Consider the following 20434-nt stretch of genomic DNA (forward strand, 5'->3'; position numbering starts at 1 on the left):
CAGCATGTTTTGGTGGTAGATCTGCTCGTTTGGGGGCACCATATTGTTCTGTCCTGTATGTTATATATGTTTCATCAGCAGCATGTCTGTGGATGTATTGGCAGTAGTAAGTCTTTGTACTTCCTCTGTACAGTTTTTAAATATATGAATGTTATGTGCATTTGGTATTACAACTTATAACCATAATTAACGTGAAGCCCAAGTGTGGTCATGTTTCATTTCAAATCTGAGGATGATATTTCTAAAACTATGAATTTTATTAAGCATTTCCTAAGACATGTCATGCGAGTTTTTAGAGAAGGCTGATAAGATGCTAATAAAATATTTTATTGCCCTGTAAACACCTACTTGAAGTCTATTGTCTAATGTCTGGTGAGGAGAACTGACCAATTCATGTTTCTTTTGTTCTCTCTTAACAAGCCTTTCACGCCTCTGCCAGCATGAGACTTAATCTTCATTATTATTTTATCATTATTCTTTTGTTTGTATTTAGCCATTATTATCCTTTATTCTGACAATCCACGACTTGCAAATAAACATCACTTTGATCCCACTATAGATTAATCCACCTATTATCTAAAGTCTTTCTAGAAAACAAAACAAAAAAGCATATTCTTGAGATCATATATGAATTCTTTTAACAAATTAGATTATGAAATAGAATAGCTCCACGCAACAGGTGCATCAAGCTACGTAACACAATTTAAAAAGAATAATATTGCAATTTTACTCAAAACTCATTTTAAACTACCATCAAGTGTTTGTATTAATTTCCAATCACAATCTAATGCAGATTTTAGTCATATAATAATGATGAAATATGTTATTTTAGCCTTTTATAAGCAGCTAATCGCTACACCTGCTTAGCATTTATAATGTAAACATTTATTATTGATATAAAAATATCCCAATTCGCATGAAAATCACACACAAACCATATTCTATCGTAACAGTGTGTTTATAAGCACATGTAGAAATGTTTCTTTGGGTCTGTTCTTCACTGAGCTCAGAACGAGGAAGTGTACAGGACAGCATCATGCAGAAGGGAACATGGTCACGTAATATTCTGTATAACGAAATATTTTACAAATGTGAGAATAAATCAGTATTTCTTAAAATAGGTGCATTTTCCCTAATTGAGCCCTAATGGACGCTGTACAGTTGCATCTGTGTGAACACAAATAAACCAGAGCAGATGTGACTGAATTCAAATGCATGTTGATATTCTATTCAAAAGATATATTAAAAAAAATATATATATATATATATATTTTGTCTTCAGGAGTCATTTGTTTGTATGTGCAAGTTAAAAGCTGGGTGTGCTCATTGTGTTGCATTCACGGTAAGCTCTGTCCTTGCTTCATTCTCTACTGAGGCATGAGAATCTAACAATTTGCACGGATCGTGTTTGTTTTTAAAAAAAATAACCACTTTTCTCTTAATAATAAACATAATGATTGCTATTGTTGTATTCATTGATGTGCAACCTATACATATCTCTTAACATCTCAAAAAATGTGTATTAGGGTTTCATGACCCTTTCAGACAAAAGAGTTGATGACGTGTAATTCTGGTGCCCTTTCGTACTAGCTGGAGGTCTGTGTGTGACGTCATGGACTGCTGTCTGCCAATGATTATTAGCATTTGTTACATGTGCTTCAGACACTGGTCATGCTGATGGCGTTCCCCATAGCGTCAACTCCATGACGCAGTGTCTCAACCGGGTTGCATATGCAATCTGGGACATTTGCACCCTGGTGTAGCATATATATATATATATACAAACCCAATTCCAAAAAAGTTGGGACACTACAAATTGTGAATAAAAAAGGAATGCAATAATTTACAAATCTCATAAACTTATATTTTATTCACAATAGAATATAGATAACATATCAAATGTTGAAAGTGAGACCTTTTGAAATGTCATGCCAAATATTGGCTCATTTTGGATTTCATGAGAGCTACACATTCCAAAAAAGTTGGGACAGGTAGCAATAAGAGGCCGGAAAAGTTAAATGTACATATAAGGAACAGCTGGAGGACCAATTTGCAACTTATTAGGTCAATTGGCAACATGACTGGGTATAAAATGAGCCTCTCAGAGTGGCAGTGTCTCTCAGAAGTCAAGATGGGCAGATGATCACCAATTCCCCCAATGCTGCGGCGAAAAACAGTGGAGCAATATCAGAAAGGAGTTTCTCAGAGAAAAATTGCAAAGAATTTGAAGTTATCATCATCTACAGTGCATAATATCATCCAAAGATTCAGAGAATCTGGAACAATCTCTGTGCGTAAGGGTCAAGACCGGAAAACCATACTGGGTGCCCGTGATCTTCGGGCCCTTAGACGGCACTGCATCACATACAGGAATGCTACTGTAATGGAAATCACAACATGGGCTCAAGAATACTTCCAGAAAACATTGTCGGTGAACACAATCCACCGTGCCATTCGCCGTTGCCGACTAAATCTCTATAGGTCAAAAAAGAAGCCATATCTAAACATGATCCAGAAGCGTAGGCGTTTTCTCTGGGCCAAGGCTCATTTCAAATGGACTGTGGCAAAGTGGAAAACTGTTCTGTGGTCAGACAAATCAAAATTTGAAGTTCTTTTTGGAAAACTGGGACACCATGTCACCCGGACTAAAGAGGACAAGGACAACCCAAGTTGTTATCAGTGCTCAGTTCAGAAGCCTGCATCTCTGATGGTATGGGGTTGCATGAGTGCGTGTGGCATGGGCACCTTACACATCTGGAAAGGCACCATCAATGCTGAAAGGTATATCCAAGTGGTAAACATGGCCTTGCCCCAACTTTTTTGAGATGTGTTGATGCCATGGAATTTAAAATCAATTTATTTTCCCCCTAAAATGATATATTTTCTCAGTTTAAACATTTGATATGTCATCTATGTTGTATTCTGAATAAAATATTGAAATTTGAAACTTCCACATCATTGTATTCTGTGTTTTTATTCACAATTTGTACAGTGTGTCCCAACTTTTTTGGAATCAGGTTTATATATATATATATTATTTTATCAGGTTTGAATATGCAAAAAAGGGTAATCTTTTAATTTGCCTCATTACAATAAAAACATAATCATCTGATTACAGTAAAGCATTACTTTATAATACGGTACACCAAACACTGTAGGCCTAAAACACAATCAATAAAATCTAATCTGATAATTTTGTCCTTGGCTTCTTATGTGAATAGCAACATTAAAAAACACTTTAGTTCTGTAATATTTTAGATTCTCCTAGCATGATTCTTTTGCAGACTAGAGAATTTACCACCAGCAATTGCATTATAAGACATATGGTTCTTATAAAATAATGTCTTGTCTGAAATAATTAATCACTGAGCTGTCTTAATTAAAGTGTACCTCTTGTTGTTTAGTGATATATTTTGCCCATAACATCTCATAGTGCATTATAGGTGCAGTTTCCCTGAGGAAATGTGGGTTAAGTGTCTTGCAGGAAGGACACCAAGGTGATAAATTATGATCTCAGCAATTCTCCAGTTCCTGAAACACACCTGCATGGGACAGAATCTACAGTCCCAAGACAAACATCCGCATCACTGCTGTCGCCAGCAGTCATGACTTTTCTATTTTTTTCTCTTTTGATTCCCAAAGAATGCTGTCGAATACTAATCTCTTGAATACTGAGATGGCATGAGTGAATAGTGTCACTCTTCTAGTTCTAAAGTGTGCAGAATAGCGACTGATATATAATTGAAAAGCAGAGCTGTGAATGACAGCTGCTCAGGCTCTGAATCTCTCTGGAAAACCCAGACAAGATGTTGTTTGATGTTGGTGTTGTTTTGGGGTGGTTGCCAGGGAGCTGCTATATGGTTGTTAAAACATTTTGGTTTGCTATGAGGTTACCAGAGTGCTCTGGCTGGTCCGGCCCCACTTTGAATATCTCCAACTACAACTTCTGTATACACTACTCATCAAATGTTTAGAATTAAGATTTTTTTAAGTTGTTAAAATGTTTTCAATGTTTAAAATCTCTTATGCTCACAAAGACTAATATTGTAAAAACAGTAGTTTTGTGAAATATCATTACAATTTAAAATTATATTGTATCTGTCTGTCTTTTGCCTGTGATGGCAAAGCTGAATTCAAGAATTCAGTTGAGATTCGAACTCAAAATGCTTTGTTAATTTATTTAACACATGGAGGAAAAACATTTCTGCTCTCAGGCCTTCTTCAGTGTGTGAGGAAATCTAATATTTCCATATACTATTTTTACAAATCTGTGTTGACATCACAATCAATTAACAGATTTGATGTATGTTAAACATTAAATATGATTAATTATACACGTATCGTCCATCAACAATTAGCCTTAAACAATATAAACATTCTAAACGTGTTAATCACATCCACCTAAAAAAGTACATGACATTTGCATATATATAGGGCATAATTACACACCAAACGCAACAATTAAAGAGTCCAAAAAACAAAAACAAAAAAACAAAAAAAAAAAACAGGAATATATTTTCATTAAATCAACACAAGTCTCCACATCAAATACACAACAACAGAGAATCTAATGATTGAAACATCAGGAATACACCATCATAAATTAACATTGATCTTGACATTTTAAATATTTGTTGAGGTATTTATCATCCAGACAGTATTGTCTGGTTGTTTTATTGGTAGCAATTAATTCTGTAGAATTAAATGCTGAAATAGCCGTCTGACTTTAAGGAGTTTAGATGCTAATATGGCATATTCAATCTATGTCACCCAGACTGTGTTCACTTGTCTGCTTGTTTTATTAGCTTCTTTTAATTCTGAGGAATTAAATGGTAAAATAGTCATCTAGCTTTGAGGAGTTCATATTCTATATTCCCTGAGGGTGACCACTCCCATGGAAAATCAGTAGACACCATGACATTGCGTGGCCGATTTTCCTCAGGGCTCTCAGCTGTAGTCTCTATTAACCATGCCACCTCGGGTTATTAGGGAAGTGGAGGCATTCGACGGGCCATTGGATCTATGTTCGCTTGAGAGAAATCCTTCCCGTCGGTTAGTTTGGGTGTTCCCTGCTGGTTTGCTGTTTCAGGGCACCGATCGGGCCAATTTCACGAGACACAAATTTCACAACAAAATTCTGCCAGAACACAGGAAGTTTCTCAGGTTTGCTTTTCAGTGCGAAGCATACCAATATCGAGTGCTTCCTTTTGGCCTAGCTCTGTTCCCACACACATTTACCAAATGTATGGATGTTCCTCTGGCTTCTCTGCAACTCCTGGGCATCCGTGTATTCAAATAAATTGTCAACTGGTGGTAGTAGCCCAGTCGAAGGAATTAGCAGCACAGCATCGAGATGTTGTGCTCGCTCACACAAAGGGTTTGGAACTCAGGTTGAACCCTTTGAGGAGTGTGTTTTCTCCACAACAAAAAAACACTTTTCTAGAGGAAGTGTGGAATTCGTCTTTAATGTAAGCACATCTGTGTCCTGCATGTGTCTTTTCCATCCTAACAACAGTGAAAGAAACATCATGCTAGGCCAGCAGCTCTCAAACCTGCAAGTTGGCTCTTAGGTCTCATGGCTTCAGCAGCCAGCATTATTCAAGTGGTGTGCCTGCTGCACATGAGACCTTTCCAGTTCTGGCTCAAGAGCAGAGGTTTTCACTCTCTGCATCATTCTGCCAGAGTTGTAAGGGTCACGTGTCAGGGGCTACATGCTCTTCAACTGTGGAAGACGCCAGTGTTCCTCAACAGAGGCCTAACACCAGGGGCGTGTTGCCATCGCAAGTCTCTCATGACGGATGCCTCTCTCATGGGCCAGGGTATGGTTCTCTATGGACTGTTCCCTCTGGTTCTCCTCTGGGGCTGGATGCCATGGCAGAGACATGGCTGAGGCAGTGTCTGTACACCTTTCCTTCAGTAACTTTGCTCCTGGGGGTTCTAGCTATGGTTCACCAGGATGGAGTTCACCTTCTCGTAGAGGCTCCATTCTGGACGACCCAAATATGGTTCTCAGAACTGATATCTCTTCTTCTGTCTCAAGTGCAAGGGATGATCTACCACCCTAAGCCAGAGGTCTGGAAACTTATGGGTTTGGCCCCTGAGCTCACCAGCTCAAAGACTCTGTTCTCTCAACCAAGGTTGTTGAGACAATTTTGAGTTCTAGAGCCCCTTCCACTAGGAAGCTGTATGCCCTAAAATGGTGACTCTTTTTATCATGGTGAGAGCAACGCCACCTGAACCCAGTCAACTGCCCTGTTGGTTCAGTGCTGGAGTTCCTTCAAGAATGCATTTCAACAGGTTTGACTCCAGCTACACTACAGATCCATGTAGCCGCCATTTCAACTAGCCACAAACCTTTAGATAGCGCTTCTATTGGGAGTCATGCTCTAGTGTCTCGGTTCTTGTGAGGTGCCAGACAGGAGAGGCCTATCTGCAGTCGCAAGTTTCTTCCTGGGACCTAGCATTGGTCCTGATAGCATTAGCAGAAGCCCCATTTGAGCCCTTGGAGTCAGACTCTGAAAATGATGACTCTTAAAATGGCTCTCTTACTAGCACTGGCTTCACGTTGAAGAGAATAGGAGACTTGCAGGCCCTGTCAGTAGCATCTTCCTGCTAAGACTTTGCTCCAGATGATGTCAGAGCTATACTACACCCCAGACCAGACTATGTTCCAAAGTTCCTTCCATTTCTGGTCAGCCAGTGGTGAACAGAAAGTCTGCACCTGTTATGTCCGATCCTTGCTTTAAAATGTCCGATCCTTGTTTTAAAGGGTTAGTTCACCCAAAAATGAAAATTCTGTCATTTGGGTGAACTAACCCTTTAAGAATCTATGTCCACTGCTCAGGCCAGTGGTGTAAGTACTCTTAGCTTCTGGCCTGCTGTTTCGGTGTCCGCAATAGAGGGAACACAGTCACCAAGCAGCAGATCTAGCATTGGATCACTAACGTGATCTCCTTCTCCTATGAGGCATGTGGAATGGCTTCACCTATAAGGTTAAGGGTCTACTCCACTAGGAGTGTTGCATCTTCCAAAGCTCTTCCGTGGCAAATCGACTTGCACATTCTGCGTATGGTCGTCTACCCGAAGCTAGTTGTTTGAATTTATAACAAAATATATATATATATATATATATATATATATATATTTTTTTTTTTTTTTTTTTTTTTTTTTTTTTTTTTTTGAGGGAACTGTGTCATGTTGACACTTTGGGAACATCAATATTCACTTCGAACAATGCTGAACAAGTGCCTGCTTCACTAAGCTGAAGATATGCACAATTATAGTAAGCTAGCACTGATCACTCAAAGGGCCTTACACCGGAATTAAATGTCAAAGTCTGTTAAGGCACACCACAGCACACCTTTATACTCTGTCTTTATACTCCTCACAAACCTTTAGAAGGCGTGTTACATAGATCCACTATGACCACACTCTCACCTCCAAGCCAAACTGGAGGGGCGACAGATGAGGAGTAGGGGTATTTGCCCAGTCTTCCTAATCTGTACAAGCCTAAGGTATATAAACACTTCCTTCATTATCACCTCCAGGTCCAAACTGGAGGGGCAACAGATGAGGCAGTGGCAGTAATGCCCAGTATACCGAACCTGTACCAGCCTTAAAGACAGAAGGCCTCATCATGACAACCCTCTAGAGCAAGAGGAGGTCTATCTATGCTCTACCTTAAAGACAACTATCTCCCTCCAGTGCTGACAGCACTCACTATGCTCTCAAGCTTACATTGACAGGCGATATCTTCACAAACCTTAGACAAGGGAGTCCTGAAGACAAAAAGCTGATGACGTCTAAGGCAGGCTCCATTTTATACTCACAGGTGCTCCATGTGACGTAATAGGGCTACCATCTGCCAATCAATTGGCATGTTTCCACACATGCTTCAGACACCGGTCACACCTGGGGGCGTTCCCAAAGTATCAACTAACTTCACGCACAATCACACCACACAAGCTGAAAAATCACTCTTACTTAACATACTTAAGTAATTGTTTTTCTAATATATGTAAAGTGGAAATTCCCTAGGAAAAAAAAATATATATATATATATATATATATATAATTTTAATTTAATTATAATTTTTAAAAAAATAGCTTTTATCTTTTTAACAACTTATTATATAATTAAATGGAAAATTTGTAGTTAAATACTTTTGCTTTTAATTTATTTTGACATAGAATATGTACTTTAACATGGTTCAGCCAAAAATGTTGTAACCCCTTACACCCCCTCATGTCCATCTAAACCTGTACAAGGAACCTGCACATGAACAAGAACTGTTCATGTTCATGCAGTGAATGTCAATGGGATATAAAACAATATTTTCACTGCAATTTCATTGAATGGACAAAAAAAATTCAAGACATTTTTGAAAATATCTTGTCTTTTGTTTCCTAAAAGAAATTCATGCAGGGTTGGTATGACATGAGAGAGGGAAAATGATGACAGAATGTTAATTAAACTATAATTTCTCTTGTACACTCTAAAATATAATTTACATAACTATAATAGTTTTTACACCCTTGTAGCCAAGCCTCATGAGCTGTGTTGACTGCAATGAATATTGTCTAAACCACATAAGACAATAAGAACATACAGTACACAATTTCTCTGCACATTAATATTGTTCTGTACTGAGCCCAACAGACACAAAAACATCTACACTTAAAAACTCGAGAAAACCAGCTAATTCTAATAAGTGTTTCTGCAAACACCCTGGAAAGAGCTCAAGCTTCTAAAACCGAGAAAAAAAGGATAGATAAGGCAGGAGGATAAACAACAGGCAGGCAGGCAGTCTGTGGACAACTCAGCGTTGAAAATGAGAACAATAAAGATCTAATCAGCCTTACCTTTGGGTGTCTATATGTGGCCTCTGCAAGGCTGATTTGAGAACAAGGGCATCGGGCCGCACAGTCTTCTGAGGTGACGTCTTGGGGCTGGTATCAGACTCACCACTATCATCATCTCCCATGGCTTTGACGTAACTACTGCTCCGCATCCGGCGACATGGAATCTCGTCCTCCCCTGGATAACCCCCCCACTCATCCTGAGGCACCTGCAGATAAACAAACACACACCATCAATGCCTGTAATCGCAGACAGAGCAAGAGGATATATATATATATATATATATATATATATATATATATATATATATATATTTTTTTTTTTTTTTTTTTTTTTTTACTGACACATATATGTATTTAAAATTAATTAATTCATTATATAAATGTAGTTGAATGTAACAAAAAAACTGATTTTCAAATTGTTAGAAAGTAGTTGGTGAATGGATTAAGTTTAAAAGTTGCTTCTAAAATCAAATTAATGTGTTATTTTATTGTTACATTTAACGAAAAAAAAAAAAAAAAAAACTGTTTAAAATGTGTCTATACACTGATCCACCAATAAGCATTCTGGTGCAATATGGCTGCCGTCGACACCTTCATGGAGGTGGATGCTGCACATTGGTGGTGGTTGAGGAGATTCCCCCCTTCCATATGTAAAGCACTTTGAGTACCCAGAAAAGTGCTATATAAATGTAAAAAAAATAAGATAAAGATCTAAGTGACTTTGACAAGAGCTAAATTGTTATGGCATGGTGTCTGGGTCAGAGTATCTCTGAAACGGCAAGGCTTATGGGTTGCTCCCAGTCAGTAGTGCTGGTAGTGCTGAGAATTTACAACAGTGGTCCGAGGAGGACAAACCACAAACCGGCAACAGGGTGTTGGGTGCCCAAGCTTTTAAACTAGGGTTGGAAGAGGTAACATTGAGATTGTGATAAATATTTGGTGTGATGACGACGGTGAGAGACAAAATGCTAAACGAAATAATGCCAAAAGAAGTGATTTACTATACAAATGTGAAAATAAAAGTACAAAGGTGTAAAATAGCAATAATAATGAAAAAGTTAACAGAGGAAAAATATATTTAATTGGCTATTTACACAATGAGTCAAAACAAAAAAATAAACCCACGGAGAAAGGGATGCTAGTGTCGCCAAAGGAAAGAAAAGAACATAACAAAACCCACGGATTACTCATGTTTAATCCACTAACCTAACTAACAAAATAAATATATGTCGAAAGTCTTCAGCGTTTACATGCCATAACTAAATGATACTAACTGCCAAATCAAAACTTACTGGGGGATGTGTTGTAGGATTTGAGGACGAACAAACACAGATTAATCTTCCAGATGATTCATTCAAACATAATTCCATACAAAACTCTCAACACTCCAGATCCCATTTGCGGCTCCACTCAGTCTACAAAACACCCAGTTAAGTACTTTATGGCCATGCATGCTTCCTAGCTAAGGAAGAATGTTGTCAACTTGGGGTAGAAACCCAAGACTAATGTTTGAAAAGACAACACATTGTGACGCACAGCTTGAGTCCAACGAAGATAACGCCAGAGGTCATTTGATCCCCAAAACATAGATACAAAACAGACCTTCTTTTTCTGAGTGATCTCTGAGTGACACAGAGTTGAAATCCACAGAAAAATGCACAGAGACTGTTGAATGAAATCTGTGTAAAATGTATTATTTTTAGAGAAATCATGTCTAAACTGTACTCTCTGCCAAGAGCGGGAAAGTCAAGAGACCACAGATAACATGTAATTTATGGTCAGAGGAGGAGAAAAGAGTAATATAATTAGTCTGGTGCAACTTCACATCCAACAAGGTGCATGGAATGGAAAATATGTAGTTTAGGAAAGAAAACCAGCAGCACTTGTGGCACGGAGGGATCAAAAATATAAACAAAAAACTATGAAGCTGGAGCTAAGTATCAACTTTATTTTGCCAACGCGTTTTGGCACACAGGCCTTCGTCAGGGCTAAAAGGTTTCAGGTGTGTGTAGGTTCCTTTAAGTACAAACAGAAACAGAATTCAAACTTACAATAAACCAATGAAAAAAATTGCATAAAATAACATCCACCAATCACAAAGCTTATAATAAATAATCGTGTATCAACCAATGATCATCAAAGAAAAAGGGAGAGAAAAAAATAAAAATAAATAAATAAAAATAATGAAAATATTAATAAAAAAAGGAGAAAAAAAGGGAGGGAAAAATAATAATAATAATAAAAATAATAATAAAAATAAAATAGAATAAAACAAAACCTATACAAAATGTACACCTTTATATCAGAGTATAAAAATATTTTTATAAGAAATCTTTTAAGACCAATTCCTCATTAATCCCAGTAGGATTAAACTTTTTAAATAAAAAATCCAAAAAGCCTCCCTTCTTTTTCTAATTAAATTGATGTTAGCTCCTCTTAGTGGAATGTTTATATGCTTAAAGGTGCCCAAGAATGCTTTTTCACAAGATGTAATATAAGTCTAAGGTGTCTCCTGAATGTGTCTGTGAAGTTTCAGCTCAAAATACCCCATAGATTTTTTTTTAATTAATTTTTTTAAACTGCCTAATTTGAGGCATCATTAACTATACCCTGATTTTGGCAGCGCCGCCCCTTTAAATCGCGTGCTCCCTGCCACACGAGCTCTCGACTATATTACAGTGCATTTACAAAGTTCACACAGCTAATATAACCCTCAAATGGATCTTTACAAGATGTTCGTCATGCATGCTGCATGCATGCTTCGAATTATGTGAGTAAAGTATTTATTTTGATGTTTATGTTTGATTCTGTATGAGTTTGAGGCTATGCTCTGTGGCTAACGGCTAATGCTACACTGTTGGAGAGATTTATAAAGAATGAAGTTGTGTTTATGCCTTATACAGACTGCACATGTTTAAAAATGAAAATAGCGACGGCTCTTTCTCCGTGAATACAGTAAGAAACGATGGTAACTTTAACCACATTTAACAGTACATTAGCAACATGCTAATGAAACATTTAGAAAGACAATTTACAAATATCACTAAAAATATCATGCTATCAATGATCATGTCAGTTATTATTGCTCCATCTGCCATTTTTCGCTGTTGTTCTTGCTGGCTTACCTTGTCTGTGCACAGATCCAGACGTTAATACTGCCTTTCCTTGTCTAATGCCTTGAACATGGGCTGGCATATATGCAAATATTGGGGCCATACATATTAATGATCCCAACTGTTACGTAACAGTCGGTGTTATGTTGAGATCCGCGTGTTTTCCGGAAGTCTTTTAAACAAATGAGATTTATATAAGAAGGAGGAAGCAATGAGGTTTGAAACTCATTGTATGTCTTTTCCATGTACTGAACTCTTGTTATTTAACTATGCCCAGGTAAATTCAATTTTTGATTCTAGGGCACCTTTAATGCCAAAGTATAAAAAGGAAGACATAGGGTGATTACATTCTTTAAAATGTTTTGCTACTGGTTTTGTTATATCACCTCTTTTGATGGAACTCCTGTGTTCTGTAAAGCCGGGCACACATTTAACGATTAGCTGAAACATTCTAAGACTGTGCTCAACATACAAGCGATTGTTTCCTGTGACTGAAGCCGATTTAAATACTTACACATGGAATTTGAACACTGACTGTAATCGCAACTGGCTCTGACTGGACGCGTTTGAGCGCGATCAGTCATAAGTATCAATTTACATTCATAATCGGTCTTACAATCGTTAAGTGTGTACGTGGCTTAATACGATCCCCTAAACGACGTGATGTTTCTCCTAACATATACTTTCTGGCAAGGGCACTTGATTAAATATATAACATTTTTAGTGTTGCATGTGATAAAACTTTTAATATGTATATTCGTTTTGTAGACAGGGTGTTCAAAACATTTAATTTTCCTGGTATATTGGCAGTTAATACAATTACCACATTTAAAATTTCCCAAAGGAATTTTTCCTGTAAGGGTCTTAGTTGTAGGTTTATTCGGGGAACAAGCCCTAACTAATTTATCCTTAATATTTCTGGCTCTTTTGTGAGCAATAAGTGGAGGATTTTGAAATGTACCTTTTAAAGAAGGATCGTCTTGTAAAATATGCCAATATTTATTCACAGTACTAGGAGGAGAAAAGCCACCTCTGAAACAAAGACAATACCTAATTGGTCAGAAGCTCCTCAAAGAGATTGGACAAACACCTCAGTTTAAAAATTCAGTACACAAACAAAGATACAGACAATATAGAATCTATCAAGACGATGCAGACAAGATCAAGATCAGATGAACATAAGAACAAACAGCTTCATTTAAGCCATCCAGCTTCTCTCGCCTCACTTACTTTCCTTTCTTTTACTTAGTATCCTTTCTTTTCCGTTGAGTCTCTTGTTCTAAGTTAAGTTTTTCCGTAAAGTTTAATCAACGACTCTACAGTCTTTGCCCGCCTCAAAACTTCAAACTTCAGCCACGAGGGAGTCTCCACTCCTCCGCCAGCACACCAGAACATGACTGGCTTCTCACGACATCAATCCAGAGACGAAAGGACCTGCAGAAAATCAAAGAACCTGGGAAACACCTTTCTCAACACCAAAGACGCTGACAAAGGAATCCCCATTTAAAGACACAAATGACAGATGCAAGTATACCTCCAGATTATAGCTGAACTGGTGCATTGATATGAAGTCTAAGAAGCGATAGAAATGTTACATTAATGATTGATGGTTCATTCAGATCAGGTCTTATGAAGTGCGTATACTGCTAGAAATTTCATCATTTCACTCTCCTAAAACTCATTCTTTCCTCACTTCCTTTCTTTCTGCAACTGGTGTGAATGTGTGTGTGTGTATGTTTGTGTTAGATATTAGTTTATGTGTTAGAATAATCAATAAAGTCTCATTTATATTTTTAAAGAGAAGTGTCTTGTGTTATGTGCTTATGAATTTAATGGGCCCTATTTTAACGATCTAAACGCAAAGTGTAAAGCGCACGGCGCAGGTGCAATTAGGGCGTGTCCAAATCCACTTTTGCTATTTTAACGACGGAAAAACGGTCCGTGCGCCGGGGCGCATTTTTGAAATGGGTTGTCCTTATTCTCTTAATGAGTAATGGGCGTAACGTTCAATAAACCAATCAGAGTGTCATCTCCCATTCCCTTTAAGAGCGAGATGTCCTCGCGCCATGGCGGATTGCTATTTACATGGCGGAATTTGTTGGCGGAAAAGCCGAACGCTTTTCAAGCGAAGAAACCGATCTGCTCGTGCGCGAAGATAAAGCGCGCGAGCAGATCATCTACGGGACAAGCAGAAATCCACCAAAGCTTCCCGAGGTGAAGAAGGCGTGGGATGAATTAGCAGTGATTGTGTCCTCGTCTTCTGGCATCAGATGTTTTGCTGAAATTACCTGTTAAGTGGCCAGTCAATCTTTTAGTCGTCTGCGTTGGATGCAGGCTTTCAAATAGCTCCACGCGATGAGTCAGTTAATATATATGTGTGTGTATTGGCATGATTGTTCAATTAATTAGCCAATTTCGTTCATCATTATAAGTAGTAATAGGCTGAACTGAAAATAGGTAGCCTAATTCTAATACACGCAATGACTATTCATCATTACATTTTTATATTTATGTAGCCTACACAATAATATTCTTTTACACTGTAATCCTTTTGTTTTTAATATTTGGCATGTCTGTGTGATGCGCATCCCTGTGTGTAATAAGCAAAGTCAACGCGCACTGTGGATGCGCCCAGAGGTGCAGTTTCTACCAACGCGCTCTAACAAAAAAATATTGCGCCATTGACTTTAGACTTTAGACCAGGTTTGAGTTGGTCTATGGCGCAGTCTATTTTCAGCTCCTTAAAATAGCAATGCGCCGGCAATGCGCCTGAACACACCTCTTTTTTAGACAAGCACGCCCATGGGCGCACTAACTGGCGCAAATGCATTTACTAAAGCCCCGGGTATACTTCACTTTCCGTGCCCGGACGCGTCACGCGCGCAGTCACGTCCGCGCGTCTTTCAAAGTATACTACACCACGGATGCGCGCGGATGACCGCGTTCGTCACGTGCAGTACAGTTTTTTTCTATGCTCTACCTGACATCGGGGAGCAGCACTGAGTCGTGTCATCAACGTGACATTCACTGGGCATGATCGGAGAAGAAAAGAAGTGCATCCTTTCCCATATTTTACTTATCCCCCTCCATGAATTTGCCGCCCTAAACACGTCTTTGTACTCTTTAAACATGAATTGTACAAATGTGGTTACTTTCTAATCTCTTCGAACAAACGCTCGTCAAGTTCGCTGTCCATTGTCGTGTTTTTCTCTTTTCAAGTGTGTTGTTTTTAAAACGGTCTTTTCACACTCTTCTTTGACGGCTGCCACCTAGTGGAGTCTTCTATACTGCTTGGGCATGCGCTGTTGCACGCGGATTGTCCGCGCGGTCTCGAAATTTGGCCTACACGCGGCCAGGGTGTGCGGCCGGCCGAAGTATACCCGGGGCTTAATTTAAGGACGTGGCGCCGAATGGGAAAACGCGAACGGACGCAAACTAGCAAACACACTTGCGCCGCGCCTTGCGTTGCATTGCGCCAGGTGTATTATAGGGCCCAATGTCTTAAACTGCCGATCTACATTACCTTGCTAATAAATGTTTTCACGATAGTTTGGATATTCATATCCGCTACAGAGCTTATAGTTACGGCCTGTACAAATGAACACTGGATGATTCAGTTGGTCGGTCATAAAATAAGTGACTCTTAAAATTCCCTATAAATTAATTAATATTTCCCTTTGAGCTAAATTGACTGGTGTCCCTTACAGTGTTCACTTTTAACCTATTATGTCTGATCATCAAAGTCAGTGTTGCATGATGTAAGTCATGTGACATCTCACCAATACACTTTTCTTCCGAGGGCAGGAGAAATTGCCATAAAAAAAGACGGCAGCAAAAGAAGTGGTACAAGTTAAGAGACAACAAACACTAGCAAACATGTTAAGACTACACGATCACAGAGAAACAAACAAAGTAGGAGTGCTTAAAATCGGTCCTCACATTCACTCGTGCTTTTAAACTCTGGCGGGAGACTTGAGTGGCAGTGGGGCAGTGACATCACACAGGCTAATGATTATAGAGAGTTGCTCAGACCAATAACAATCCAGAGGGATCGGGCCTAACAAATTGACAGGGAATGCAGGAGAGAGAAGAGAATACTGAACGCAGGCACACTCACAAGGACGTAACAGTATACTAGAAGAAATTATATTTTTGTAATTTTGGCAGGAGATCAATAGCGTTCAACACAATGAATGCACTGGGATTCAGCACGGTTGTATTATGCAGGTTCAAAGAGAATATAAAGTGGTACTGACTAGCAGAAGCACACAGTTCTCTTTAGGACAGTAATTGTTTCTCAGGGTGACATCAGTAAAATAATATTTTTGCCTGTGATAAATCTCATGCTTTCAGACAGCAAAGTATGGAGGGATGCTAGAGTTGCTATGTAATTTTAATAATTTTAGCATGCACACCATGCAGTAGGTTGTCACTCTTTATCTAAGTGCCTAAACAAAAAATCCAGCGTTAGCATCAGTTCTGGCAGGTCACGTCAGTCAAGCTCGCATCAGCTGACTCCCAGGTGACTCACGTCAACCTATAGGAATACGTGTAACGAAGTGGGACTCAGACAGGGATCCAATTGCAAAGCTTTTATTAAAAGTGAGCGTGGTCGTACAGGCAGGGTCAAATGGGAACAAACAGGAACCGCAAGGGACAGGCAGAATCGTAGTCAGGATACAGGCAATGGTCAGGACAGGCAGATATCATTCACAGAACAGCAGACAAGGCAAGGGTCAGGACAGGCAGCACAGGATTGTAGACAGTAGATAACAGGTTCAGTAGATAACAGGTTCAATAACAGACAGACAGGCAGACAGGAAAGTAATGCTCAGAATTGTGATACAAGGTAAACAAGACTTCGCCATGTGGTGGTCTTTTATAGTCCAGGTAATGAGCTACAGCTGTATGTGGCAATTGGTGATTAGTTTGGAGTGTGCATGTGACAGGCAGGGAGGATTATGGGAAATGCAGTCCAGGAACTGACAGGAACTGACGGTGATCATGACAATACGACGCCTATCACAGCATCCATATATAAGCTCCTCAGTATTATCAGTAGCTATCGCATTTCTCAAGAGCTAATTAACCTCCTCCATCCCCAGCTCCTCCTCTCGTCAGTCAGGATTAGGCCTTATGATTCCCCTGAATCAAACTAATTCTTGAAAATGTGTACATGTTAAATTATTGACATTAATTATATCTGCATATGTTGGTTATGTTCTGTTTACCCTAAGGGGGGTTATTGCTGCTCTCCCTGCTCTTATCCATGCTAGGCTGCATGGATGCACAGGGAGTTCTTGCCCAGAACAGAATCATACCGCCAATACAAACTCTATGCAATTATCAATCATATTTGACAATAGTGGTCCTGACAGAAATGGCTGTTTATGATAGTGATGCATTCTACAATGGAATTCACTTCAAAAACTAGAGGTTTACAAGAACATGGCTAAAAATAGCTAACACCAAACATGTAAAAATTGTTGGCATTCATATTTATCCTTTACAGCCATGAGATGTCAAAACATTGCTATGTGGTTATCGATATGTGACTCCATTATTTGCTCACACCCCATGTGAAAAAGAAGAACACATTAACATACTTTTAAAAAGAGTACTAATAGAAATAATGAACTTTAAAGGGATAGTTCACCCTAAAATGAAAATCAAGTCCTCATTTACTCATACTCTAGGTTAGTATTGTTTTAATGCCGTACCCTTATTCCTTTTTGGGACCACAAAAGGAAATAAAAAAATAAATAAATAAATGTCCCACTCACGCTCATCCATACAATGGCAGTGAATAGCGACCAACATCAAGCAAGTCACAAAAGTATCACAGATGGTCCCCCATGTTCTGGGGGGTTACATTAAGGTTTGCTGAAAATAAATAAATAAATAAATAAATAAATACATTTAATGTATTATTTAATGAAAATCCTTAAAAGGCCGTTGGTCTTCTGTGCACAGCTACTCAACGTTTGCGTTTGTGAGACTATCAGTGCCACAGTTCACTCTGTCTCACCCAGAAAAAGAACACTGTTGTGTGAGAATTGAGAAATCAAGTCGCTTCATAACATTAGGGTTGAACCACTGTAGTTATGTTGACTATTCTATTCTGGACATCAAAAGGTGCAATGATGTTGCTGCCTAAGTGTGGATCAGATACCCACGGATTTCATCAAAAAATATCTTAATTTGTGTTCGAAGATGAACAAAGGTCTTATGGGTTTGGAACAACATGAATACTTAATGACAAATTTCATTTTTGGGTGAACTAACCCTTTAAAAATGTACTTTAAATCAAAAACTTTTGATTTTACATTATTGCAGAGTGCACTTAAGTGTATCAAATTGTACTTAAGCATATTAAGAAATAGTCCTGAAAGTGTATTCTCTTTAAGTACACTTAAGTGGCCTTTTATTTCATTTTATTATATTATTTGCAGGTACAGTTTTTTAAAATACTTAATATTTAAAGTACACCATGCACATTCAGTACACTTGCATACACTTCTTTTCACAAGGGTATTCAAATACAGCTTTCATAAACAAAACACTGCCTGTGTGTAGTTCACATTTCTATTTTTTTAATTAAAATCAATTCATTTAATCAAAACTGAAACTATATATATATATATATATATATATATATATATATATATATATATATATATATATATATATATATATATATATATTTATTTATTTATTTTTATACTTTTACACTAGGGCAAAGTCCCTTTCAAGGAAAGTCCACTTCACTGTGTGGCCTTATTTGCAATGCCTCCGGCCAGCTATTTCGGGTATCCAAGACCACATTCTATCTATTTGAATGGGGGAATCCTGAAATCTCAAAAACTGCTTGCTGAACTCACAATTAAATAACATATTTCAAATCAGCAACAAAATCTGACATAAACTGTCCCATAAATGTTGTTTCTTACACTCAAAAAGCTTTAAAAAAAAAGTCCTAAGCGTGAGTCAGCAGTGGCGCAATGACTTTACCAATCAGTGATTGGCTCTTTTATTTAGAAGGCGGGACATATTCCGCCATGTTGCAAGTTGCAGTTTCTCCCATTCATAAGTAATAATAGTGTACCATCTTTGTATATCTATAGTCTTTTAGATTTATTGCTTACTTTTATTTAGAGAAAAGTAAAGAGAAAAACAGTAGGCTAAATAATTGTGTGAGAAAGAGAGAGGGAACAGGATCATTAAATGTTGCGAGTCAGATTCAAACTCTTGCCACCTGCATGAGCACCACAGCTCAATGTGAGAGAGTACTGTATACACGCTAGCTCATGGTTCGCACAAAATGCTACTGTAACTCATGGCTCTTTTTAAATGTCATATTCTGGCCATAGACTGTTCCCTAATGTAAAATATGATTTAAAGTAGAACACTGGTATAACAAAATGACTGTACTCAATCTCATTGGCAGTAAATCTGCAGTGAGAAAAAATGGGTCAGCGAACCTAAAGACCTCTTAACCTTAAAAAAATCTCTTGCATCTGAACAGCATTTGTTAACACCTCCAGTTTTGTTTTTCAAGGGATAGTGTTAGAAAATGTGTAGGATGTAGCCATAGCAACCACACATGAATAAACATTAACGCAGCATGCATATGTAACAGTGCAGCTAAGACTTCAGATGAGAAATAGAGATTGTTTATACTGGAGGCAATCAGAGCAATTTATTAAAAGGAAAACAATTGCGAGAACTCCATAAAATGCCATTCAACAAGGAATATATAGAGGAAATAATACATTTGTGACCCCTTTTGAAAATAGCTGATTTTCTCCATTGATTGTTAATAAAATGTGGTCTGATGCGCAATATAGACCAACATTATCTAATTAAACTAATAACAGGCTAAACAAAGCCTGGATTCTAACAAATCTGGTCTTCTTAAGAAAGATTGGTTAGTGTGAACTATGCCTCAATCCCAAGAGTGACCTGGTTATTCATGATTCCACTTTAAGTGACCCCAAATGACCCAAAAGAAAATCACTGCACAAAACACCCTGGTTGTTCCACAACACTTATTTTTTCTTTGGGAACGGTTGAAACAAACTTTTTTTTTTTTTTTAATTTTTGGTAAAAACACACAATGTTTTGTGTAGAAGAAAGTGAAAGTGATGCGACGTGTACCCAAGTATGGTATGCATTTCACCCATCCAAGTGCACACACACACACACACACACACACACACCGTGAACAAACACTTGGAGCAGTGGGTAACCATTTTTGCTGCAAAGCCCAGGGAGTGATTGGGGGATAGGTGCCTTGCTCAAGGGCACCTTAGTTGTGGGCAATGAGAGTGGAAGAGAGTGCTGTTCATTCACTCCCTCCACCTACCTTTCCTGCCAGTACTAAGACTCGAACCTGCGTCCTTCGGGTTACAAGTCTGACTCTCTAACAATTAGGCCACAACTGCCCCTTAAAAGGGCAC

At 38.3% G+C, this 20434-nt stretch overlaps 1 protein-coding gene across 1 annotated transcript in view; it reads right to left on the minus strand.

Moving 5' to 3' along the window:
- LOC125278998 (disks large-associated protein 2) overlaps nucleotides 1-20434 on the minus strand; it is a 63891-nt gene that overhangs the window by 13990 nt on the left and 29467 nt on the right. Inside the window, exon 3 of the mRNA XM_048208451.1 lies at nucleotides 8863-9068. Within this exon, the coding sequence (XP_048064408.1) occupies nucleotides 8863-9068 (206 nt within the window). The remainder of the gene's footprint in view (nucleotides 1-8862; nucleotides 9069-20434) is intronic.

Source organism: Megalobrama amblycephala, linkage group LG11, assembly GCF_018812025.1.
Source record: "Megalobrama amblycephala isolate DHTTF-2021 linkage group LG11, ASM1881202v1, whole genome shotgun sequence".
Taxonomy (NCBI): domain Eukaryota; kingdom Metazoa; phylum Chordata; class Actinopteri; order Cypriniformes; family Xenocyprididae; genus Megalobrama; species Megalobrama amblycephala.